A 24,595-nucleotide genomic window follows, 5' to 3' on the forward strand; every position below is an offset into this window, starting at 1 on the left:
CTGGGGCACCTGGGTGGCTCAGTTGGTTGAGCATCTGGCTCTGGCTCAGGTCATGATCTCGCTGTTCGTGGGTTCAAGCCCCGCATTGGGCTCTGTGCTGACAGCTCAGAGCCTGGAGGCTGTCTTTGGATTCTGTGTCTCCCTCTCTCTCTGACCTTCCCCTGCTCACACTGTCTCTCTCTCAAAAATAAATAAAACATTAAAAAAAAAGTCTCTCATGATTTGCCTCCCTTCCTCTCCCTAATTCTTTTTCCCCTCTTCCCCTCCCCATGGTCCTCTGTTAGTTTCTCCCGTTAGACCTATAAGTGAAAACATATGGTATCTGTCCTTCTTGAAGTTTGTTACTTTTCAACCAGATAATAGAGATTGGGAATTTTTTTAAAAAGGCAAGTGTAAGAGAGGGTAAAAATAGGGAAAATTTTTTCTTAAATCTTTAGTAGGAAATATGAAAGTGGAATAGCAATTAATTGTTCTTTAGTGACAATTGAAAGCAAAATGGGCTGATTGTATGTTGAGACCAGAGCATTGTCCACTCACCACTCTGAAAAAAATCCTTCCATGCAAAATACTTTTCCTTCCGTAGAGGTGTCTGGCTGGCTCATTCGGAAGAGCATGTGACTCTTGATCTTGGGGTTGTGAATTTGAATTCCATGTTCAGTGTAGAGATTACTTACTTATATATAAAAACATAAAAAAAAGAATTTTCTTTCTGTAATTTAAACAACAGAAACCAAGTTAAAGAGAAAGAAAGAAAGAAAGCCCAGCAACAGAACATCCATTTCACACTTAACAATCCTGAACTGCTGTTGCTTTTCAGTCATTTTTTGGGAAAGAGGCTAGCTACACAAGCTGTTTTGTTTTGGTTTTTGTTGTCCAAGGTTTATTAGAGATCTCATAGCCCAGCAGAAAGATTCAAAGAGCTCCACGTGGTGTTTTGAAACTCATCCCAACTATAGGCTGAGTGACCTGCAGGTCGGACAGACTGCCAAAGTCCAAGAGTTTTCAACGTTTTCTTGGTGTGAGGATCTACCTCTGTGCTCTCCCAATCCAGGGCTGAGACCTCGGGACCTAATTTTCTCTCCTTTCTCTCAACAGCTTGATAGAAGCCCTCTCACTGGGCCTCTCTGAATGTGCTCCATCTGATGTGTGACAGCCTGCTGTCTTGTCACAGTGTTCTTGCTGGGAATAGTGGCCGTCTTCCTCAGTCACGCAGTTGCTGGTGCAGATGTGGCCGCCCATGTGTCCTCCTCCTCCGTGATGACCTGGCTGCCTTCTTCACGGTTTTGGTGCCAACGTGGCCCATGTTGGCAGGTCTGGTAAAAGGAAACAGCGCTACACACTTTAAGGGCAAGTGACAAATTTCCAATTCCTTAAAATACCATTTCTGAAAACAATAGTGTGGTCATGTAAAAATCATCCGAAGTTATTCGAAGAGGCAAATACAAACTGTACAAACCATAGCAAAAGAACATCCAAATCGCAGACCCAATGCTCTTCTTAACAGTGTGGCCTGGGGAAAAAGCCTTTCTATTCAGAAATTACTGATAATTCCCCTCTAAAATTTATTCTATAAATGATATTTAACTTCTTCCAAATAATAAAATTGTTTGAGAGTATTAATACCTTGGACTCTAAATTTTTTTCTGTTTTTTTTTAAAATTTATTTTTGAGAGACAGAGAGAGACAGCATGAGCAGGGGAGGGCCAGAGAGAGAGGGAGACACAGAGTCTGAAACAGGCTCCAGGTTCTGAGCTAGCTGTCAGCACAGAGCCTGATGCAGGGCTCGAACCCACGAACCGCGAGATCATGACCTGAGCTGAAGCCAGAGGCTTAACCGACTGAGCCACCCAGGTGCCCCTTGAACTCTAACCCCTATTCTTTTTTTCCTTTAAATGTTTTTTTTTTTACTTTTGAGAGAGAGAGCTTGCAGGAGAGGCAGAGAGAGGGGGATGGAGGATCCGAAATGGGCTCTGCGCTGACAGCAGAAAGCCCAATGTGAGGCTTGAACCAATAAACTGAGAGATCATGACCTGAGCTAAAGTCAGAGGCTTAACTGACTGAGCCACCCAGGTGCTCCTCTGAGCCCTATTCTTTTCAAAAAAAAATTTTTTTTATGTTTATTTATTATTGATACAGAGAGAAACAGAGCAAGAGAGGGGGAGGGGCAGCAAGAGAGAGGGAGGCCCCAAATCTGAAGCAGGCTCCAGGCTCCGAGCTGTCAGCACAGAGCCCGATGCGGGCCTCAAACCCACAAACCATGAGATCATTACCTGAGCTGAAGTCGGAGGCTTAACGGACTGAGCCACCCAGGTGCCCCTCTGAGCCCAATTCTTAAAGAGTTCTATATATCTGCAAAATGTCTTAAACTTAGTAAAAAAAGACAAACTAAAAAAAAAATCCTTATTTTCAATTCAAAACAAAGCTGGAAAGTAAAACTAAAAAATCTTCAAAATCCTTACGTAAGTCATCTCCATTTGAGAAATATTTTTAAAAGAAGGTCAGAAAGACAAGACTTAGAATCAGTTGATCACCAGGTTTTCTCCAGCTTTATAAGCTAATGCTTCTACTCTCCTATTTTTTTTTTTTTAAGAAGCTGTATACCCAACATAGGGCTTGAACTAACAACTCTGAGATCAAGAGTCACATGTTCTACCCACTGAGCCAACCAGGTGCCACTATTTCATATTCTCAAAATTCAACCTCTAGGGGCGCCTTCATCGCTCAGTTGATTAAGCCTCTGACTTTTTTTTAAAAAATATTTATTTATTTTTGAGAGAGAGAGAGGGAGAGAGAGAGAGGCAGACTGCAAGTGGGGGAGGGGCAGAAAGAGAGGGAGACACAATCTAGAAGCAGGCTCCAGGCTCCGAGCTGTCAGCATAGAGCCCGATGTGGGGCCCAAACCCACGGCCTGTGAGATCATGACCTAAGCTAAAGTTGGTTGCTCAACCGACTGAGCCACCCAGGCACCCCAAGCCTCTGACTTCTGATCAGGTCATGATCCTACCTGTTGTGAGTTCGAGCCCCACATGGGGCTCTCTGCTGTTAGCCTGTCTCTTGCTTCAGATTTTCTCCCCTCCTGCCCCTCCCCCCTCTTAAAACTAAATAAATATTTTTAAAAAGTCAACCTTATTTTTTTTCGGGGCTGCTAGGTCGGTACATGTCAAGTCTCACCCATAGCGAGGAGGGCTCAGCTTGAATGTGGAAGGCCCTCACGTACTTTGTAGCTCTTCCCAGTGTGAGAGTGAGCGTGCTGAATGTCTTCCTGAAGTCACATCACAGAGAACACGAGAGACCCCCGTTGGTCGCCTACCGCCATCTCCATATCAGGTCCAAGCCCTTTCCCTAGGGATATGGTAATCATACTCTCTGTTCCATAACTCTCATATGAATCCACTTCTGACCTGCGATGAAAATGAATCAAGAGAACCTGGACCATCGGCCAGTGGGGACCACAGCCCTGGTTCAGACCGTGACTCTGCACACAGATGAGAAAAGTATCTGGGACCTTAAGCTCACCTTCCTTACTTGTATCAAATGATGACCAGGATACTGATCCTTCATTCCTTTGCTTATGGCAGGAGATGGCTTAAAGAAATAACTTAGATTGGTACACACACACACACACACACACACACACACACACACAAGATTCAACCTCTAAATCTCTGGATACAATATGGCAGTCTCCCTCCTGCCCCCCTCTCCCATCACCATTTACACAGAGCTCCTGCCATGTGTAATTCCTTTCCCTGCCCTTGAAGAGCTTAAGACTTAAGCAGTCATCCCACATCCGAGGCATGTCAGTGCCTCAGGGCCTTTGCACCTGCCATCCCCTTTTGCCTCAAAATTCATCTTTCTACATGGTTTATGCCCTCATTGACTTTAGATTTCTGTTCAGTTGACATCTCCTTAGTGAAATTTTGCTTGAATATTCTAAAAATTACATTTTTACCTTCTGTTCTTTCATTTGCTATTCTATCTGCCTTGTTTTTCTCCGTGGGATGGAGAAGTATCTGGCATAGTCTATATTTCAGTCTGTCTGTCTATCTATCTATCTATCTATCTATCTATCATCTATAGTATATTTAATTTTTTTCTATCTCATCCAACTAGAATGTATACTTTGGGAGCAGAGAGACCTTGTATCACTCCTTCTTAAAATGGAGTCTGGTACTTACTAGATGGCTAATGAGCTCCAGGTAGTAGCTGACTTGCTGTCAGTCACATAACTTTTAAGTGGTGGAGTCAAAGCCAAATTCAGGCCATCTTGCTCCAGCTCTTAGCCATGGACCCCACCTGCTTCTGCTGCCATGTGGTGTATAATTCACAGGTGTGTGGGTGTTATTACCTATATGCTGTGGATTCACTGCTTGTGGGAAGAATGAAGCCATGCGTAGGTCCAGACATCCATGTTGCCCTTGGCCTGGGAAAATTATATTTCATCAAACAGGAAATAAGGATGTTGAGAATACCTACCTGGGTGTGTTGCAATGTTGGAATAGTTTTTATTTGGTTTTGGTTTTGGTTTTTGGTTTGAAGCATTCTAAGTATTAAAGTGACCAGACTGCTCACAATAGGGAAGGAAAATGGTACCTTCACAGATAGGCCATGGGCCAAGGGGCTAAGAGCTGTGTGGGACACCTATGAAATGGTAGCTCTTGAGGTTGATGATAGGAGTCTTTTTAGGAAAGAAGATGAAAAGGAGCGTGCTACAGCAAGGTCAGAATTTGAGTCAACACTTGGAACTTTTCTTATGTACTTTCGGTGCTTATCTGGCTGGTTCTCTTATGTTTATGTACCTTAAAAAAAAACCTTTTTATTTTGAAATAATTTGAAACTTACAGAAAAGTTGCATGAATAGTTACAGAGAACTTTGATATGATTTTTACCTAAATTTATTAGTTTTTCATATTTTGACAACTTTTCTGTATCATTCTTTTATATATATATACTATAACATTTTTTCCCTGAACCATTTGAGAGTGGGTTTTATGCAATATGGCCCTTTGTCTCTTAATACTCTGGTGCATATTTCCTAAGAACAAAAATATTATCTTAGACAATTCTCCCAACAGTGCCCACCCATTGTGGCATTTCCCCTCTCCAGTATAAGATCCCAGGCCAGGATCCTGTATCGCATTTTCTTGTCCTCTTTCTGTTTCCTTAAACTAAAGTGAACTAAACTTAATTGAAATAGTTCCTCAGCCTTTTTTGTCATTAACGGCATTGACATTCTTAAAGCATACAGGCCAGTTGTTTTATAGAATGTTTATCTATTTGTTTTTCCTGATGTTTCCTCTCGACTAGATTCAGGCTATGCATTCTGAGCTGGAATGTGATATAAATCATGTATGTTCTTTTCAGGGAAGTACACCCCAAGATCCACAATGATCATCTGCTTCTTACTGGTGATGTCATTTGATCAAGGTGTTGCCTGGTTTCTACATGGTATAGTTACTATTTTCCCCTTTGCCACCGATAAACAAGCTATGAGGAGTCATTCTGAGACTATGCAATATCCTGTTCTGCTTGTGCTTCCCCAGCAAGACTTAGTATTGACTCATGATCCTTGCCCAAGCCAACTTTCGTCATAGTGGCTGCAAAACGGTGATTTTCTAATTCCAACACCCCCTCCACTTTTATCATTTGGCATTCAGCTACAAAGAAGAACCCTCCTTTCTCCTTATTCATTCACCCATTCATTCGTCCATCTATTTACTATCAATATGGTCCTTTGTTTTATTCAGTAAGTTATAATCCATTTCTATCCTTACTTATTTGACTATTTATTTGAGAGAGAAAGCAAGCTGGGGGAGTGGGGTGAGAGAGAGAGAGAGGAAGAGAATCCTAAGCGGGACCCAACCCGAGGACCCGGGATCATGATCTGAGCCAGAATCAAGAGTTGGCACTCAACTGACTGAGCCACCCAGGCACCCAATCCTTACTTTTTTAAAGGTGCTCAAATCGTACCATTTTTGACCTTAAGAAGCCCCTTTAATCTGGCTCCTATGTCCTTTTGGCATGATTTTTTTCTTAAGCACTGTCTTTGTTCCTGGCACAACAAAAATGTTCCAGGCTTATCTTGTGCTGTCTCTGCTCCACTTGGAATCAGCCATGTCTTCAAGAAACCCTAATTCCTTATAGTGGAGGATGGCATTTTTATGGACTCCTAAAACTTAAACTAATATCCTTTTGGATTTCCCAATCCATCTTAACTGTGCTAAGGGAAACAAAGGGCCAGAGCTTTATAGAGGGGAGTGATATTTCCCTGGAAGATATCACAGGGGCAGCAGAGAAAATGGATTGATAACCAAGGATGGTAGGTGGGGAGTGAGGAACAGAGTTGTGGTGCTTCATTCTTTCTCTCTCTCTCTCTCTTTCTCTTTCTCTCTCTAAGAGATTCTTTAATGTTAAGTGGAGTACCTTGTTGGGTTTTGTACAAAGAAGGCAACGCCTGGTTTAGCACTGTCATTACAATTTCATAGAATAATCCGTCTTGGAGTTGAAAGGCTTGCGTAAGTACTCGCTTGATACAACCGTGGCCTTTAGGCAGATTTTTTACCCTGAATTTTGTAAATAAGGCAGCCGAGGCTGAGCAAAGCTAAGGTTCTTGACAAAGTCACAAGAGTGTCTCTTAAACAGAAGATGTAGTTTATTCTGAAAAGGAATTCCATTTGTCTGTGCAAGTAACCATCTCTTTAATGTTATCCCCCCAAAGCAGTAATTCTCTGCTCTCTTTTCTAGACTGATGTTTTGTCAGTCGTTGAGATCCAGTTTCCACATGTTAAGAGGCATCCAGTGGTCTGATGGCCTAGTTTTGAAAAATTCCTGAAGTTCATTTTTAGCAACTTCTCTGGTGCCAACATAATTAGCCTGCACATTTCCTTAGTTTGTAGCATGTTATTTTTAGTTTTTTTTCTTAAAACCACATACGTTTTAAAGTCGGATGAGAGATTTAAGTATTTTTACATCAACCAAAGGTGTTTTGGTGCCGTTCCAGCCTTCTGCTAAAGAAGATAGACTTGAGGGCTGTATATACCAGGCATTGATTCTGGAATTTCTTTGGGGGAAGATTTTAAACCACATAGTCAATTTCTTTAATATATGAGGGTTGCTGAAGGCTGTTTCTTCTTGAATAAGCTTTGGTAGTTTTCGTCTTCCAAAAAAATGGCCCATTTTCATCTAAGTTGCAGGATTTACGGATATAAACTTGCTTTCTAATTATCCTTTTATTAGCTGTGGAATCTGTAGTATTCTTACCTCTCATTCATGATACTGATGATTTGTGTCTTCTCTCTTTTTTCTTGTTCAGTTTATTTAGAGGTTTATTGCTATTGATCTTCTTAAAGAACCAGCTTTAGTGTTCCTGAGTTTCTTCATTGTTTTTCTACCTAATTGATTTCTGCTCTAATCTTTACCCAGGTGAATTTTCCAGATTGGCCATATTCAGTGCACACTGTCACATACTGATACTGAAAGAGTAGCATGTCCTGAGGACAACGAAAGCTTTGCTTACTGCAAAACTATAGTCATCAAGTGTGGTCTACAGTATAGACATATAGACCAGATTAGTAGATTGAGAATCCAGAAATAAGCCCTCACATTTCCAGTCAATTGATTTTCAACAAGGATGTCAAGACAGTTCATTGGGGGAAAGAATAGTCTTCTCAACAAATGGTGCTGGGACAACTGGATATCCATGTGCAAAAGAATGCAGTTGAACCCCTTTATCACATTGTACACAAAAATTAACTCATAATGAATTATAGATCTAAATATAAGAGCTAAAACTATAACATTCTTGGAAGAAAATAGAGGAGTAAATGTTAGGGAGCTTGGGTTAGGCAAAGCCTCTTTACATATGTTACCAAAAGCACAAGCAACCAAAGGGGAAAAATAGATACATTGGACTTCATTGAAATGTAAAACTTACGCTTCATAGGACACCATCCAGAATGTGAAAAGACAGTGTATAGAATGGAAGAACATATCCTCAAGTTATATATCTGATAAGGGACTTCTATCTAAAATTGATGAAGACCTCTTACAACTCAATAATAAAAGACAAATTACCAATTTAAAAAATGTACCAGGGATCTTGAATAGACATTTCCCCAAAGAAGATAACACATATGGCCAATAAACTCATGACAAGTTGCCCAACATTGTTAGTCATCAGGGAAATCAAAGCCACAATGAAATATCACTTTGTACCCACTGAGATGCTTATAACACAAAAGAGGAATAGCATGTGTTGGTGAGGATGTAAAGAAACTGAAATTCTCATACACTGCTCATGGAACTGTAAACTTGTGCAGCCACTTTGGAAAATAGTCTGGCAGTTCCTCAGAGGTTAAATATAGAGTTATTATGCTCTCAGCATGGATCCACTGCGTTGGTGAGGTCTGAGAGACTGACCTTAAGCCCAAATAAATGCCTTTGCTTTTGCAACTGTGAAAAAAAAATATATATATATAGAGTTATTGTATGACCCGGGAATTCCACTCCCAGGAATATACCTAAGAGAAATAAAAACATACATCCACACAAAAACATGTACACAAATGTTCATGGCAGCATTATTCATAATAGCCTCAAACTGGAAACAATCCAAATATTCATTGGATTAGAACTTGGATTAGATATATGTCTATGAGGAGATTTATGATAGTAATTGGCTCACCTGGTTATGAAGGTTGGCCAAGTTCTACAATCTGCCATCCACAAGCGGGAGAGCCAGAAAAGCCATTGGTATAACTCATTCTGAGTCCAAAGGCCTGAGAACTAGGGAGCCACTGATGTAACTCCTAGCAGGAGGCTGAAGGCCCAAGAACCAGGAGCTCTGAGTTGATTCTAAAATCCATATCGACTTGTGGCTGTGTGGCTCAGGTCATGATCTCACGGCTCGTGAGTTCAAGCCCCACATTGGGCTCCGTCCTGACAGCTCAGAGCCTGGAGCCTGCTTCGGATTCTGTGTCTTGTTCTCTCTCTGCCTGTCCCCCACTTGCTTGCTTGCTCACTCTCTCTCAAAAATAAAAAATAATTAAATTTAATAAACTGGTGTTGCTCTAAAAAATATACAATAAAAACCATATGGAAATGCAATTGATCAGAATAGCCAAAACCAACTTTAGTGTTTTCGTGTTTTTTTTTTTTTTTGAGACAGAGAGAGACAATGCAAGCAGGGGAGAGTCAGAAAGAGAGGGAGATACAGAATCTGAAGCAGGCTCCAGGCTCTGAGCTGTCAGCACAGAGCCTGACGCGGGGCTCGAACTCACAAACTGTGAGATCATGACCTGAACTGAAGTCGGATGTTTAACCCACTGAGCCACCCACGTGCCCCAAAACCAACTTTAAAAAAGAAAAATGTTGTAGTACTGATACTACCTGATTTTGAGACTTAAATAAGGTTACAGTAATCAAGACAGAGTGGCATTAGCACGGTGATGGACAAATAGATCAATGGAACAGAAATGGGTCCAGAAAGAGATCCACACATATATGTTAAACTGATTTTTAACAACTGTGCAAAGGCAATTCAGCGGAGAAAGATATAGTCTTTTCAACAAATGGTGGTGGAATGGTTGACTGTTTTAAGTGAAATTAGTTAAATATCTATGCTCTGAAATGAAAACTGGAAACCTCATGTGCTTTTAGTAAAAAAAAAAAAAATAGACAGTTCTCGGTCTAGCCATTTTGGAGAATATCTGGCAGTTTTTAGTTGAATTAAACATCTCTTAAAAATTAGTTCCTAGGAAATCCTAGAGAAAATCCCTGTTTCCTCAGGCCCATACTAAATGTCCATTACTAGGTTAAAGCATATATAAAAAAGTAGTGTGTGCATATGATGGAATGCTGCACAGATATCAGCAAAAATGTACGTATTTTTAAAAAAGTACGTATTTAAATGTAGAACCATTACATATTTAAAACAGTAATGAATATGAATGGGATGAGAATTATGGCATAAATTATATAAATTAAAAAGGTAGAGTAAAACACTATTTTTCAAGCATACACAGGTTTGTCATGTATTAGAGTGGATCTGTCCGACACAAAAGGAGAAGACAGAAAGGGGTGGGTGCTGAAGTAATAACCCATACTAAAATATGAAGAGACACCTTTGTAGACCCAGGATTAACTTAAAAGTGAATGGAGCTGAGAAAAACAGCCACAGTGAGCACAGACAACTTTTTCCAGAAAGAAGCTGAAAAGTAGGCAGCTTGATGAGGATGTGGGGCAAAGAGGGAGAAAGTTAGAGGTGGGACATAGAGGAGGAGCATGTCTGGATGCTAATGGGAACAGTTTGGTAGAGAGGAGAGAGGAGGGGGTTGGCACCTGAACTCATAAAGGGGACTTAGTGTTTGAAATGGTGAGAGGCGAGAGAATGGTCTGTGATGGGAAGAGGGTGAATTCCTCCAGCTCACAAGGGACTTGGAGTGGGGGAAAGCTGAGGGTATGATCGTGTGTTTTGGGGGAATCCATAGACTTGGAGATGGATGATGAGGGGAGAAGAAATGAAATTGTTTTGGCAAGTGGGAAAGGAGTCCTCCAGATGAATTGGAAGATCATTGGACATTGCTGAAATGCCCATTGGAGGTCTGTGTTTCAGAATTGCAGAGTGTGTGTTATAGGAGGAAGGCTCCAAGCAGTAGTGAAAGGGAGGAGCGATATGGGAGGGAGAAACTCCAGCAAGTGCTGTTATAGAGGTCGCAGGCCACTGGACCAGCACAAACTGGGGAGGGGACCACACAGGGGGAAGTGAGTGTTATATGGGGGTTGCAGGACAGGCAAGGAGATTTGGAGAAAAGGCTGGACAAAAACAGGTGAAGGGAAGGTGTTTGAGGCAGAGGATGGTCACAGAGTTTGAGAGATACAGATAGGGTAGCAGAGAGGAGATCTTCTCTAGGAACAAGGTGGTTCCTAGCCCAGGAGGAGAGCCCTGCTGGGTGGGAAGGTGGCCTCGGAGCCCTCCCCTACCTCACATGCACAACCCTGCTCCAGGCACTTCCCAACCCTACTGATGTCCTAGAAGGAGGGCTGGGGCAACTCTCTACCCACCCTCAGGGCACCAGGGTAAAACAAGGGTACCACAAGGGCTCTGGAGCCTGTACAAAGGAGAGGCATTCTGGTCTGACTCACTTCTACTCAACTTCAATTCAGCATAAAGGTCTTCTGCTCCGGGTGCCAATGCCCTGTTCTCAGACCAGGAATCAGAGCAGCAAAGCACCAGCAAGGGCTTTGGTGGACAGGAGGGCCTGGATGGACCCCAGTTCTGTACAAGCCTTAGTACTAGGAATAAGTTGGAGAACCCAATGCAAAATGAGATGATACCTCCCTGACATTGGATTAATTTCTTTAGCATAAACAAAAGCTATAATGTTTAAGAAGGATGGCTTGGTTTGGTATATTCTTAAAAAAATTTTTTAGTGCTTATTTACTTTCGAGCGAGAAAGAGCAGAAGCGGGGGAGAAGCAGAGAGAAAGGGAGACACAGAACCCAGAGCAGGCTTCAGGCTCTGAGCTGTTATCACAGAGCCCAACAAGGGGCTTGAACTCATGAACCACAAGATCATGATTTGAGCCAAAATTGGATATTCAACTGACTGACCCACCCACATGCCCCTGGTTTGGTTTATTCTAATGCAGTGTTTCTCAAAGTGTGGTCCCTGGACCAGCAGCACCAGCACTCCTTGGGGACTGGTTAGCAGTGCTGACTCTCAGGGCACCTAGAGGAACGAAACTTCTGGGGACGGGCTCAACCATCTCTACTAAGTCCTGGAGGTGATTCTAATGTATGCTCAAGTTGTAAGGGAATTTCCACTCCCATTTCCAAACATCTGCCTCTCCTAAACCATCCTGCTGCTGGGCCCAGGGGCAGGATGTGCAAGTGAAATAAAATGAACGGCTAATGTGGAGACCTGGCGAGGAGCTTCCTCATTTTCACCACACAGGAGTCTGGAGACCAGCTTTGGAGAGCCCCTGTGCCGAGGTCAGGACCATGGGTGATTTTGAAAGAACATAACTCAGATGGCCTTGACTTTACAGGGATGAGGTCATCATAGCTGGTTTCCCTGCCTACCAGAGAGTCTAGGGACCTCTGAAGAGTTATAAGACAACTTAAGAAAGTATCAGGAGCACTTAAAGAGATTCAGGTAGGGTACCAAACAAACAAACAAAAACCAAAACACTTTCTGGAACTAAAGAAACATTATTTCAACAAAAAAGTCAGTATATGTGTCGAAAGAGAAAAGTCTGGTCACTTCTGAGTCTTCAGTTAGTGCCTTGGAAGAACAAGTGGAAAAAATATTTCAAAGCATGGAGCAAATAATATGAAGAGATGGAAATAGCGAGGAAAACATGGAAATAGTGAGGAAAACATGAGACTTGGAGACTAGATCCAATAGTCCTAACATTCAAATATATTAGCTCCAAAAGAATGAAAAGGCATAGATGGAGGAGAGGCAACAATTTAAAAATAGAAGAATATTTCAGTGACTTGAAAGAAAGATTCTGAGCTTGTAGACCAAAAGAGCACAGGAAGACACACACACACACACACACACACACACACACACACACACAAAGAAAAAAGAAAAAAGAAAAGAAAGAAAAGACAGACATCTAAGCATGAAACTCCTGAATTCCAAGATTAAAGAAAAACATTTCAAGTTTCAAGACAGAAAGAGCAAATTCTGTACAAAGGGAAAAGAATCCAGTTGACTCTTCATCTGCAGCACTGGAAGCTAACATGGGAACAGTGAGAGAAAAGGACGGTTGCCCAGGGACTCATTCCCGGCTGGAAAGCTTTCACCTGTCAGTGCAAAAGAAAGACATTTGGAGCCATAGAGGATTCAAAGAGTATATCAATCTCCTATCTCACCTGAGGAAAATATTCAAGAAAAAATTTGGTTAGGGAATAGAGAAGTCAAGGTAGAGGAAGATGAGGGAGAGAAAAAACCCTGCAGTGAGCAAGAAAGTTGGCAAAATATCATACTGTTAAATGTTTATGGAGCTTGATAGACACCTAATTATATCTAGGACCATAGTGCTATCTCAGCCAAACATAGGAATTGGAAGCCAAATAAGAAAAATCAGTAAAAGTATTCTAAAGGTCTCTCTTACTAGGGTAGAAAATAAAGCATCTGGCAGGAAATAACACATCTTCGTGGTAGAAACCATTGGTATATTAAAAATGATGGTATAGAAGTAGGTATTGGATCATTAGTGCTGGGAAGGAAGGTAACCATCAAAGGAATAGAAAGGTTTAGTAGAACTTCCAAGATCACAAGGGAGTAGGGGAGGGGAATGGATAGCAGCAACTTGCTATGGAATGATTAAAGAACATACAAGATGATATAAGAAATGAAACCAAGGGGTATCTAGATAGATCAGTCGATTAAGACTGCAACTCTAGGTTTTGGCTCAGGTCATGATCTTAAAGTTTCGTGGGTTCAAGCCCTGTGTCGGGCACTGTACAGTGTGGAGCCTGCTTGGGATTCTCTCTCTCCCACTCTCTTTCTAAAATAAATAAATAAGTAAATAAATAAATAAATAAATAAATAAGCATTTAAAAAACTCAAGCTATTATTAAAAATTTTAAATTAAATTAAATTTAAAAAGCAAAAAAAAGAGAGAGAGATCCTCTCCTTATAGTAACAACAAGTCTGGCTTCTGGAATGGTTCTGAACATGAATATCTTGACCTTCTGAACCCATACAGTCAGGACACTCTTCATTGTCAGGCCCACTTTATAGCAGTGGATACTGTGGTTCATGAAGTTAAAATAGTTGTGTAAGGTCTGTATGGGCAGTTCCTCTCCTGGGTCTTGGAGGGACAGAAGCTCTGCTCTGTGCCCTCTCCAAATGTGCCAGAGGTTGCTGGGAGGAGAATGGTTAAGGGGTGTGGAAATGTGAGCTGAGGAAGGGATAGAGGTGGAAGGGAAGGCGAGGTTGGGTTTTGGGGAGGGCCGAGGCACTGGAAAGATGAGGCAGGATGCCATCCAAGACCCTCAGCCTCTCCCAGCACAAAGTCCTGCTGCTGTAGACACAGCTCTTCATTCGTGCTTGTCAAATGTGGACCTTCAACAAAAAATGAAGGAAGGAATAAGCAAATGAATGAATAAAAAGAGACACAAACTTTATTATTGTATTGAAAGCAGTACAAAGAAAGAGCCAAACCTTTCTGAGACCTTGGTGGCCCTCATTTCTCAAAGTCACCCTACATTCACCAAATCTATCCTTCAAGTATCCCCAAGTCTGGACAGTCATGAGGTAGGAGGGGGCTCTGTGCCCAATCTGTGGGGCGGGCAGCTCAAGAGTCACCACCACTGTGAGTCTGCGCTTAGCAGTTCTACAGATCCTCAGATCTCAGTCTCTGGAATTCTCTGGTGGGGTCATGCCTGCCAGGCCCTCTTGACTTGGAGCTAGATCTAGGCTTGTAGGGAGAGGAGCCCTGGTCCGAGGCTTTGTAGGCAGAGAAGGACTTGGTGGTGTCCCTGGGGCAGTGACAGTTCTCTGTCTTCTAGGTGTGGCAGGACCAAGATCGAGGTGTCACCAGCCCCCAGAAGGTTGTCTGTGACAGAGAAAGGTGAGTTATGCCTGAGTTCCCTCCTGTCCCCACCCTACACATCCAAGACATGGGAGCCCCTCACCCCCAAACCAGGCCTAGTCCTTGACCATGGCTGTTGAACTGGGCAAGAACAGGGGGCTGGCTGTTGGAGAGGGGAGGTGTGTCCTTGTGGATGCGGAGCAGAGTGGGGGTCGTGGTCCCTTACCTGAGGTAGGGGGCAGTGTCGCCGTGCATACCATTCCTGGCAGTACAGGCTGACCTGGATGCCTTGGCCCAGAAAGAGCAAGGTCCACATTAGCACATTCCACGCTGGGCCTGTGTGCTGGTCATGCATCATGAAGTTTAGCAGCCCTGATGCAGAAGGAAAGGTTGTTACCCCAATTTAAGGTACCTGTGCCTTGTCTCCCTGGCTGTGCACCCCCCCATCCCAGGGCACCGGGAAGAGATGGAACAGGAAGACATCTTTGAGGATGATCTTGAACCCAGCTCCAGCAACCCATGGAGGTCTCAGGTGGCTCATGGAAAACCAGGATTCCTCAGTTTACACATCAATATCCTGGATCTCATACTAAACCTCCCGGCCTCATGCCAGTTTTCTCTCTTTTGTCTCCTACATGTGCCCCACTCAGCACATGATTCCAGTCAAGCCAGGAATCTTCTCTCACATCCCCCAGGATACCTCCTGCTGCTTCCCTCCCTGCTCCCAAGTTCCCCCCCACCCCAACTTTCATGCTGCTGCCCAGAAGGGTACATGGCTTCCCCTGCCAGTCTAGAATCTTCAGGAGCAGGACTTCTGCCCTCCTCCCTCTGAATGACATCCCCTCCAGTGGCACACAGAGGCCAAGCTCACCTCCAATGACAAGGAAGAGCATCAGCATGACGGGGTAGAAGAATCCCAGGACAAAGCAGAAGATATACTCATGGACCACGGCAGAAACCAGGAACACACCCAACATGGCTGCCCCTCGGGCCCGGCCACCAAGAAGCTGGCAAGGGTTGGAAGAGAAGGGTGGAATGAGTCTCTCTAAGACTCTGCCACAAAGAGTCCCCTCCTAAGGAAACCAGAAAGTATACAGCACTATGGAAAGAATATGGGATTTGGGGTCTGAAGGGCTTATATGTCTTAAGTTCTTTGGGCCTTACATGCAAATTTTAAAAGGGGATATCATAATACTTCTCAGGATTACAGTGCAGATTATGTATGTGAAAAGTCTTGGTAACTGAGAATTGCTATATGCATGTTCCTTACAAGGCTGAGGAGAGAAATGCTCTGTGGAGGCATGTAGTTAAGGGTAAGGAGGGAAGGAAGTTAGACCACAAGAAGGGTTTTCTGCCCACTGGTTCGGGTAGAAGGGAGAAGATGGAAGTCAAGGTGGCCTCTAGGTCTGGAAAAGGCGGGTGATGCAGAGGAAGGGAAGGAGAATGTCTTGGAGAGGCTCCATTAACTGTGAGAGCTGAGGGGGGTCTGCAGAGCCCATACCCACAGCCCATCTTGATAGACGTAGCTGTACAGCCAGTCATGGACCACCACGTTCCAGGTGCGGTAGTAGTTGGAGAAGGACGTGGAGTTCCACCAGTCCTGGGGAAGAGTGAGGTCAGGGTTAAGGGAAGGAGATGGGCATAAGGGCTTTGACTCTTCCCAGCCCCCAGTGGTGCCCCCTTTCTCCCTGCACCCTATTCCAATGTTCTTGTACAAGGGGCTGGCCCCTGGCTGAAGAGGGACACGAAGCACTCTTCCAGCAGTCTCTTCAGGCCCTCACTCCCTCCTTTACCCCTCTCAGAAGATGGTTCCAGTATACCATGCACACAGAAGCAGTTAGCCCTGGCTAGTCAAGAGGTGGACAGGTAGCATTAGAACCATACCCACAGGAGCCCATTTCTCACGTGAGCGCTTAACAATACAGCTAAGGTGACACCCAATGGAGCCACCATCCCTCCAGGATTGTTCCCCAGACCTCCCTGCACCCAGGTCCCAAGTGGCCAGGTCCAGGCCCCACCCGATAGAACATTCTGTCTCCAAACCGTAGCATCTCTGCGAAGGCGTTGAGCCAGCAGTGGAGGAAGGCAAAGAAGATGAGCAGCAGCATGAAGATGCCTGGTGAGTGGGGACAAGGGTGGCAGGTCAGGCTGGCCCACCTGGCTCCCCTGGGAAGCTCTGCGGGACCCTCATCAGCAACCAGGGGCCCAATTTGTTCTGGCCATTTATTTGTCACTCACTAATTCATGCATTCATTAATCCATCCATCTGCTCATGAACTCCAAGCCAGATGTTGGAGATGCACAGATGACTCTCAAAGCCCCTGGCCATTGGCAGTTCACAGAGTGAGAGAGAGACAGAGAGAGAGAGACAGAGAGACAGAGGCAGTGAAAGGGAGAGAGACATGTCCAACCATGCATCAAGGTCAAGTGTGATGGGAACTAAGTACAGTGGCCATTGAGATGGTTGGGAGTGCAGAGCAAGGGGTGGGTCATGGTGATTGATGGCTGAAACTAACAGGCTTCCTAGAGGAGGTATCTCAGTCATGGGACTCCAAACATGGACTAGATTTCACAGCCAGAAAACGGGAAAAGGGCATTCCAAGCTGAGACACCAGTATGAGCAAAGGCCCGGAGGCCTTTCATAAGTGCATGTCTTTCAAGGAATGGCTGAGCTTGTGGCAGCGTGAGAAGATAGGCTAGGCTTTCCAGGAAGGGGCCTTGAATGCCAGGCCCAGGGGGTCAAGTCTCATCTGGAGATGCCAGCAATTGGGAATCACTGGAGTTTTTGAAGCAGAGTAGGAAATGATTAACCTGTAGGAGGGAAGTTCATCTGGGAAGCAGTGTCAGGAGAAGGTGGGAGAGGAAAGACTGAGGGGGAAGGCAGACAGGCGAGGAGGCCAATGTAGAAAGAGGGAGTGGAGTAGCCATCTGAATGAACTGAGACCCTGGCAATGAATAATGGGAGGAGGGGACACATGTGGGAGAGGTTCCGATGCAGGAGGTGTTGAATCTGACTGAAGGGGAGGAGCAATGGGAGGGTGGAGCCCCCTGCTAAGCCTTCCCAGGGTGCAGCCCTCCCCAGCCCTGCCTTCAGTGGGCCTACCTGGTAATGTGGCATGCATGATAGACAGCACCAGAGCCCGGGTACTGAAGGGCTCCCGGCTCATGTTAGCAAAGACGGGAACACAGAGGCGGCCCAGAATGAAGCAGGCATAGAGTATGCAGCCCAGAGCCTGGGGGGAGGTTGGTGGGGGACACATAAACTTTGACAGGGGTCACTAGCAGCTGCCCCCTCAACTCTGGAATTGGATTCTGGCCCAGCACCTGCCTCCTCTTCCCTTAGCCCCACCCTCTGACCTCCTCCCCTGGTCTCCCCCACCTCACTCCCAGAAAAGCCCCCTCAGTCACCACAAGGCATCCTTCTACCCCATCTTCTGACCTGGGCAAAGTTCTTGGCCACATAATTCCACCTGACATAGGGTGTCCTGCAGCAACAATGGGGACAATATGTTTTCAGTCTTTTTATCTTTGATCTTGTTCCATGCTCACTGGTACACAGGTTCTAGGGCCCTGTCTCTGAAGCTCCCTCAATTGCTTGGGCCTGGGAGGATTATCTGGGGAGGGAAGGGTCTAGAACACTTTGGACCTTCTATAATAGACAAGGCGAATGAATTTTTAGCTTGAATGTCAACTAAAGTGACCAACCATTGGGAGGTTGCTCCAGACCGACAGGTTTCCCAGGGTGCAGGATTTTCAGTGCTAAAGCTGGCATGTCCAGGACCAACCAGGACAGTTGGTCACCCGTATGTCACACCTTCGTGGGTTGTGCTTAGAGAAGGGGTAGTCTATCTGACACCTATTTCCTATTTATATTATGGGATGCTTCCTGAGAGAGTGGTCAGTGCCGGGGGTGAGGCAGAAGACCTCAGAGAGCAAAGTAGAAGGGCAGGGTCCCTAATGGGCCTGGGCATTTGGGAAAGAGGCAGAGGGTCTTACCTGGGGTATGTCTCCCTGTAGATTAGTGTGGGGCAGAAGAGGAAGTAGAGGTAGCTGGAGAAACTGGGGGCCCGCATGGCCTCACCTGGGGAGGAGGGAGAGGGCTTGGATCAGTGAAGTGGGGACGGAGAGAAGGCGGGGGGAATGGAGGCTAGGACTGGTGGGTGGAGGGCTGGATGGGGCAAAGGGGCGGGGTGGGGTGCTGACATTGGGTCTGGAGGTGCAGTTGGGAAGGTGAGAGAAGGCAGGAGCTGAAGCTGCCTTTTGATGCCCTTCTTTTGCTCCATCCCAGGCACCCTACTTTCTGGTGCAAGACATGCTGTGGCCAGAGTTTCATTTGGCACCTGTAAGCTCCACCACACATTCTTTCTCTCCTTCTGCTCTCACTGGCCCCCCTTTTAAAAATGATTTTATTTTTGAGTAATTTCTACACCCAACGTGGGACTCGAACCCATGACCCTGAGATCAAAAGTTGCATGTTCTGCCAACAGAGCCAGTCAGGCGCCCTTAGGATAAACATCCAGGGGATCTTTAGTCCAAAACCTTAACCACTCAGTCATTCTGGTGCCTCCTGACTTCCTAATATAAGACTGTCATACTCTGGGTCTTTCCAAGCTAAGCCTGGAAATTGGAAAGCATCAGAAGTCCTGGGCTACAGAGGTACCTTATCTCAGAGGTGGGACCTGAGGACGCCCAATGACTAAAGCCCACAGAGTCTAGTTGGAGACCAGAGTTCTGCCCTGGGGGCAACCCAAGCTTAGGAAGTCAGAGCTTGTATGAGGATACTGGTGTACCTGGCTTCATTCAAATAACCAAAATGACTGTGTTCATAGCAGCGCCAGGCAAAGACCTCACCTCTTCTGGCACAAAGGGTTCCAGGCACAGCCTCTCTCAAGAAGGAGTAGCTCTTCATCAGGAACCTGACCTGAGAAGGAATGGAAATGAGGTTAAGTTGCTGTGTGGCTTTCAGCAAATCATTTAACATCTCTGTGCACTTGTTTACCGAATAGAGGGGTCAGCAGATTGCAAAATCTGTACCCTCAAAGCTCGTACTTTATCTTTTTGTCGGATAGTCTTCTAGCCTAACACAGGTAGCTGCTGGGATGAATCAAGGGAAAAGAGGTACAGGAAAGGCCAGGGCGGAGCCTCCAACCATGGCGCCCTCAAATCCTGCCAGCTGGACTCCGCCCCTAGTAACTAGCTCCGCCCCCCACCAGTACAGTAGTATCAAGTCCCCTACCCTACGGAAGCCCCACCCCAGCCTCCCCTGCCCATCACCCCATCCATCACCTGCTCGAAGACTAGGATACAGCGGGAGGCAGGTGGGAGCTGATACTTCAGGGCCACGTGGATTGGGAGGACCCAGAGCACCGCGGTGTGGGCAGCCAGCAGCAAGCCGCCCAGGCCCACCCCCAGCAACCAGGCCCCTCCAGCCCGGGGCCTGGCCCACAGCCGCAGGGCCTGGTAGGGCACCAGCAGTGTAGACAGGAACATGGGAACCCACGTCATCAGCGCCAAGGGCAGTTGTCCAAAGCTGAAGATCAGTAGGTCAAATTCCAGCATTAGCCTTGAAGTAGAGAGGGAGAGACAAAGTAGACAAATGTGTGGCCCATCCTTGTCCCCTCCCTGTGCAACCAGAGCTCTTGGAAAATAAACTGAGGCATTTTGCCAGAGTTTGCAGCTCCCCATATCTGAAGGTGTTCAAAGTGGCACGTCTGTGGTCCCAAACTTCTAGCACAGGGCGTTGCTGGAGAAGACTCAATCATGGGCTGCACTTGCTTCCAAATGACCTTTAGAGCCCTCTGAATTTTATGGTGTTGCAGAAGGTCTCAGAACTTTGTATGCCGTGGGTATTAGAATATGAGGTTTTCAGAGTTTAACTTTGATTTTTGTTCGTATTGCTCTTTTGGAGTGTCTGTCGCTGGAGACGCGAGTTCTTGGAAAGCAGGTTGTTAGGTGTTTTATCTGCTAAGGATAAGAGTGTTTGGTTTGTGAGAGTGAGAAGTTGGGAACAACCTAAATGTCCCTTGGTAAAGGACCAAATGAACAAAAGGCTGGCCCCTCCAGACCACAGTCGTTAAGAACAGTGGGCTGACATGGAAAGATCTCTGAGATAGGAAGATAGGTTGTTAAGGAGTGAAAAGAAAACAATAAGTACGGTAAATGTCTTATTTATGTAAACCTTCTATGCACACCTTCTTGGTTCTGACAGACACGTGGGGGTGAATGCACAGCAAATGCTACAGAAGGAATCCCTCAAACGTGTGAAAACCCTTACCTCCGGTCTGGGGTTGAGGGAGTGGTCAGGAAGGACGGTCACTTTATACATATTTGAACTTTTTACTGAGATTTGATCCTTATACTACTTGTAGAATTCACAACAGTTTTACCAGAAGGAAATACTGTTGCTGAACCCGCAGATCTGTGATCTTCTTTTTACTGCTTCCTAAGCCCTACTTAGGGTGAGGTAGGGGACATGCAAATACAGACCCCTGGGGCTACAGAGCCCTGTGAGGCTCATTCCGAGTGGGGGGTGCTCTATGGGGGCGTTTGCATGCATGTCCATCTATAAGGTAGTGCCGCATAGACAGGGAGAGGGTCTAGCCCTCATCTCTCTGGCCCCCAGAGTGGGTATCTGGGAGGTGCTCCATGAAGGTTGCATGGATTGAATTTGGGAAGGCGTGTGAGAGAGTGGTGCAGTGTGAAGTGTGCCTGCACGTGTATCTGCCTTGGGGCACGTTTCCTACTGCAAAGTATTTGAGCAGAGGACAGAGTGTCCCCAGAGTGGCTGATCTGAAAGGTCAGAGCAAGGGCCATCCAAGGCTATGGAAGAAGCAGTCGAAGAGTGCATTTTAGGTGGAAATGCTGTTGGAAGCAATGTTGATGCGTGTCCAGTAATCAAAGGATCAAAGGAGCGCTTGTGCAGTCCTAGGCCAGGGGCAAGTGGGATACTAGGGACGGAGGGGGTCTGATCCGTGTGCCTATCTCAGGCAGGCGAGAGGCCTACCTGCCCTCATCAATGAAGTCGATGGCCAGGGTGCTGATGATGAAGATACACAAGCCGGCGATGAACATGTGGTAGATAGTGCGGAAATGCTGCACTTCCATCAGCTCGCTGTGGGGACAAGGGCCTGAATGTCAGTGCGGGAGGGTCCTCTAGGTCCTGTGGACAAGCTCTGCCACTGTACACGTTTGCGGTGGGCACTAGTGACTGTGAACTTCCAGCTAAGGGCTGGGCGGTGGCTGGGACCTCTCATCGTGGTACCCTTTCTTCCACAATCACGCCCTGGACAAATGGGGAAACTGAACTCTAGAACCCCTCTCCAAGTCTTCCTTCCAAACACCTAGAACCTGAGGATGAGAAATGAGGTGTCCTGGGCCCCTCGCTGAATCCCTTTCTTTTCCTCCCATTCCCTTCCCTTCATGTGGACTTACTCAAGCAGGGACTTTCGGATGATGAAAATTTTCTGCTTCCCCAGAGATGGCTCCCTGGCCCTGAATGAAGACAGTTGTTCTGGGTCAGGACCCAGAGGAAAGAAGGCCCTGGGCAGAGAGCAGGGCCTTGCAGAAGGTCAATACTTGGGAGACAATGGCAGTAGTAGAAGAAGGTCAGGGCGAGGGCCAGAGGGCAGGAGCAGGTGGAAGGTCAGGGTCAGGGCAGAACGAGGCCTCAAAGATGCAGGTCAGCATCGGACAGATAGAGGCGATAAGGGCAAAAGAGGGAAGGTTGAAGTAGGGGTCATGCCAGTGCTGGCAAAGGATGCGTGAGATGGTATTTAGGGCTCGTAATTCTTATGCTAGAGGAGCCTACTCCAGCCATGCCCCAGCCCCCAGGTCCTCAGACTCATACTTGTTTAAGGAATCTGGAGGGATGGAGGGCAGAGGTCTGCCTTGCGGTGGGTAGGCCTGGACGGCCTCCTGCATGGCCCGATCCAGCAGCTCCCGCAGCTGTCCCTGTGCTTGTTCCAGCAACTGTGTCTTCACCGCCTGCAGGGCAAAGCAGGGCAGGGCCCGCTGTCCCTCCACCCACGCAGCCAGCCATCCTCTTGTTCCCGTAGATCTACTGAGCTTCTCTCTGCACCAGGCACATTGCTAAGCGCTGGGGACCACAGCTCCTGCCCAGAGGTTCCCCAAAATTTATCTCTCTCTCTAGCTTCCCAGGGCAGCAGTGAGGACCAAGGAAAGACAATTCCAGTTCCAAGGCCTGGATCCCAACCACCTTGTCATCTCTGACCCTACTCCCTTCCCCCTGTCCCCGGCCTTCTCTCTCTCTCCTAACCTTTAGCCCCACTAACAGAAGACTGTTCACTGGCTGAGTCTTGGTCCCTGCCCTGCTGACCTGTATTTCAAACCCCTCCATCTTAGCCCTTAGCTCTATCCCAATCTGAAAGGTTTGAACCCAAGAACAAACTGTCTTTATCACCAGGCTGGTCCTTGTCCCTTCCTCCTTCCACTCCCAAGACCTGTCCATCTTGACTTCTAACCTCTGACCTCCCTCACCTCCATATGTCGGGTCCATTGCACCAAGTCCAGGCCTCTGTCCTTCTCAGTGTTTCCTAGGAGGAGGGGTCAGAGGACACACCCAAGGGGGAGGGGGAGTCAGGCTTCTGTCACCTTGTATAGAGCCAAAAACTTCCTCTTTTCAGGAAATGCTTTCTGCAAGTTCAGCAGCCTCCCTGCCCCCAACCAGTCGATACCTAGTATTACAGTGAGGCAATCCAAGGGGAAGTTCTTTTTGCTGGGGTGAGGCCACTGAGAGCCTGATGACATTACCCAGGGAGCAGGAAGCTACTCCACTCACCCTCTGGGGTGAAAGAGCCTGCAAGATATCCCTTTCACTTCCCTCTCCTGGCAGGGCAGCGAGGGACAGAGGCAGGGGTTGCCTCCCTTGTCCTCCCAAGAGGGTAGGAGCCTCCTCCCAACAATGCATCCCCACCTCCACCCCCCCACGCTCCCCCCCCCTAGCCCCTGAGCTTTCTGCACCCCCAGAGGGTGGCTCACCACCTCCGGAGCATTGGTCCTCTTGCTCTCCTCTCGGCCCTTCTCCCTTCCGCAATCGGGCTGCCCTGGGCTCCATGATGTGAGTCTCGACTGGGCAGTAGGAGGCTATTGAGTGTTCCCTCCCTTCCTTCACAGCCTGCCAAGCTCTTATCTCACTCAGCTCATCTGACAGCTCCAAAGACTAAAGTCCTTTCCCGGAGGAGGGGACCTCCAGGAGCACAATAGGTTATCAGGTCTAGAGGGTAACGCTTCTGGGCTACAGGCTCCGCTCTGCTGACTGTCCCAGGGATGGTTGCAACACCCTGACAGCCCTACCGCCTCCCAGATGTCCAGCTGAGCAAGCTCTCCCTCCCACAGGAACCGTGGCTGTGCACTATGCCCCCAGATACGTTCATGGGGAGGGGGACTTTGCCTCTTTAAGGCTTATCACCTAGCATGACTTGCCTGCTGATCTCTTTCCCAGCAGCCTGAAGGATCTTTAGGTATCAGTGCACTGGACTCCCTGAGACCGTGAGATAAGGTGTGTGAAAGAATCTTGTCAACTCAAAAGCATTGTATGCAAGTGATTCATGTTCTGAAATGATTCATGATCTGTACATTAGGGGGTGCTCTGGCCCCTCCAGGAGGTGCTGGGTGCCAGGGCCCCTAAATTGGTTTTTCCTTCCACCTGCTTGGATTAGCATGTGGGCGGAAAGGAGGCAAAATAAACATTCATTCAGCACCTAGGGAACACCAGGTATTATCAGAGATCACTACAGAAGCAGAATGAGATTAAAATCCTCCCTCTGTCATTTACCAGCTATGTGACTTCAGGCAAATGACCCAAATACTTTAAGCCACAGTTTCCTCCTCCAAAAAACAGGGCAAAAGTCCCTACCTCACAAAGTTAGTGTAAACTCAAAATGAGGTAGTGCAGGTAAAAACACATGGTCCGGGGCTGGCCCATGGGAGGGCTCACTAAATAAGAATTGGCTTCCCTTTTTAGTAGGATGTAATAGAAGGGTAAGTGCTTCGAGAGTTCCTCTTTGTGGGGCTTCTGCTGGGGATTA

The 24,595-nt window shown here is 46.4% G+C and overlaps 1 protein-coding gene and 1 long non-coding RNA gene across 5 annotated transcripts; one reads left to right on the plus strand and one right to left on the minus strand.

Moving 5' to 3' along the window:
- Positions 1 to 5,660: 5,660 nt before the first annotated feature.
- On the plus strand, positions 5,661 to 15,192 carry LOC115305639. The gene is made up of 3 exons (XR_003914907.1): positions 5,661 to 5,746; positions 14,527 to 14,588; positions 15,002 to 15,192. It is a non-coding gene; the product is annotated as an uncharacterized LOC115305639 (long non-coding RNA).
- Positions 14,114 to 24,342, minus strand: SOAT2 (sterol O-acyltransferase 2). Of its 4 annotated transcripts, none has more exons than XM_029955876.1 (15): positions 23,550 to 24,068; positions 23,046 to 23,101; positions 22,396 to 22,532; positions 21,981 to 22,040; positions 21,553 to 21,660; positions 19,836 to 20,112; positions 19,401 to 19,470; positions 18,546 to 18,630; positions 17,989 to 18,034; positions 17,653 to 17,782; positions 16,568 to 16,665; positions 16,051 to 16,149; positions 15,421 to 15,556; positions 14,776 to 14,921; positions 14,114 to 14,573 (listed from the first exon to the last, which is right to left on the minus strand). In XM_029955876.1, exons 1-15 carry the CDS (start codon positions 23,620 to 23,622, stop codon positions 14,523 to 14,525), a joined length of 1,572 nt encoding a protein of 523 aa, XP_029811736.1. In that variant the 5' UTR covers positions 23,623 to 24,068; the 3' UTR covers positions 14,114 to 14,522. The 4 variants fall into 4 exon arrangements, with proteins under 4 accessions (XP_029811736.1, XP_029811735.1, XP_029811737.1 ...); XM_029955875.1 differs by having other exon boundaries at positions 23,547 to 24,062; XM_029955878.1 differs by lacking the exon at positions 14,114 to 14,573 and having other exon boundaries at positions 14,834 to 14,921; positions 16,593 to 16,665; positions 23,547 to 24,342.
- Positions 24,343 to 24,595: the final 253 nt, after the last annotated feature.

The sequence above is a fragment of the Suricata suricatta genome, chromosome 10 (genome assembly GCF_006229205.1).
Source record: "Suricata suricatta isolate VVHF042 chromosome 10, meerkat_22Aug2017_6uvM2_HiC, whole genome shotgun sequence".
Lineage (NCBI taxonomy): Eukaryota > Metazoa > Chordata > Mammalia > Carnivora > Herpestidae > Suricata > Suricata suricatta.

Coding starts and splice junctions, on each gene's coding strand:
- SOAT2 (XM_029955875.1), bottom strand. CDS start 23,622: ATGGAGCCCAGGGCAGCCCGATTGCGGAAGGGAGAAGGGCCGAGAGGA. Junction 16,150..16,567: donor GAGACAGAATGTTCTATCGG/GTGGGGCCTGGA, acceptor ACTCTTCCCCAG/GACTGGTGGAACTCCACGTC. Junction 14,574..14,775: donor GACACTGCCCCCTACCTCAG/GTAAGGGACCAC, acceptor TCTCTGTCACAG/ACAACCTTCTGGGGGCTGGT.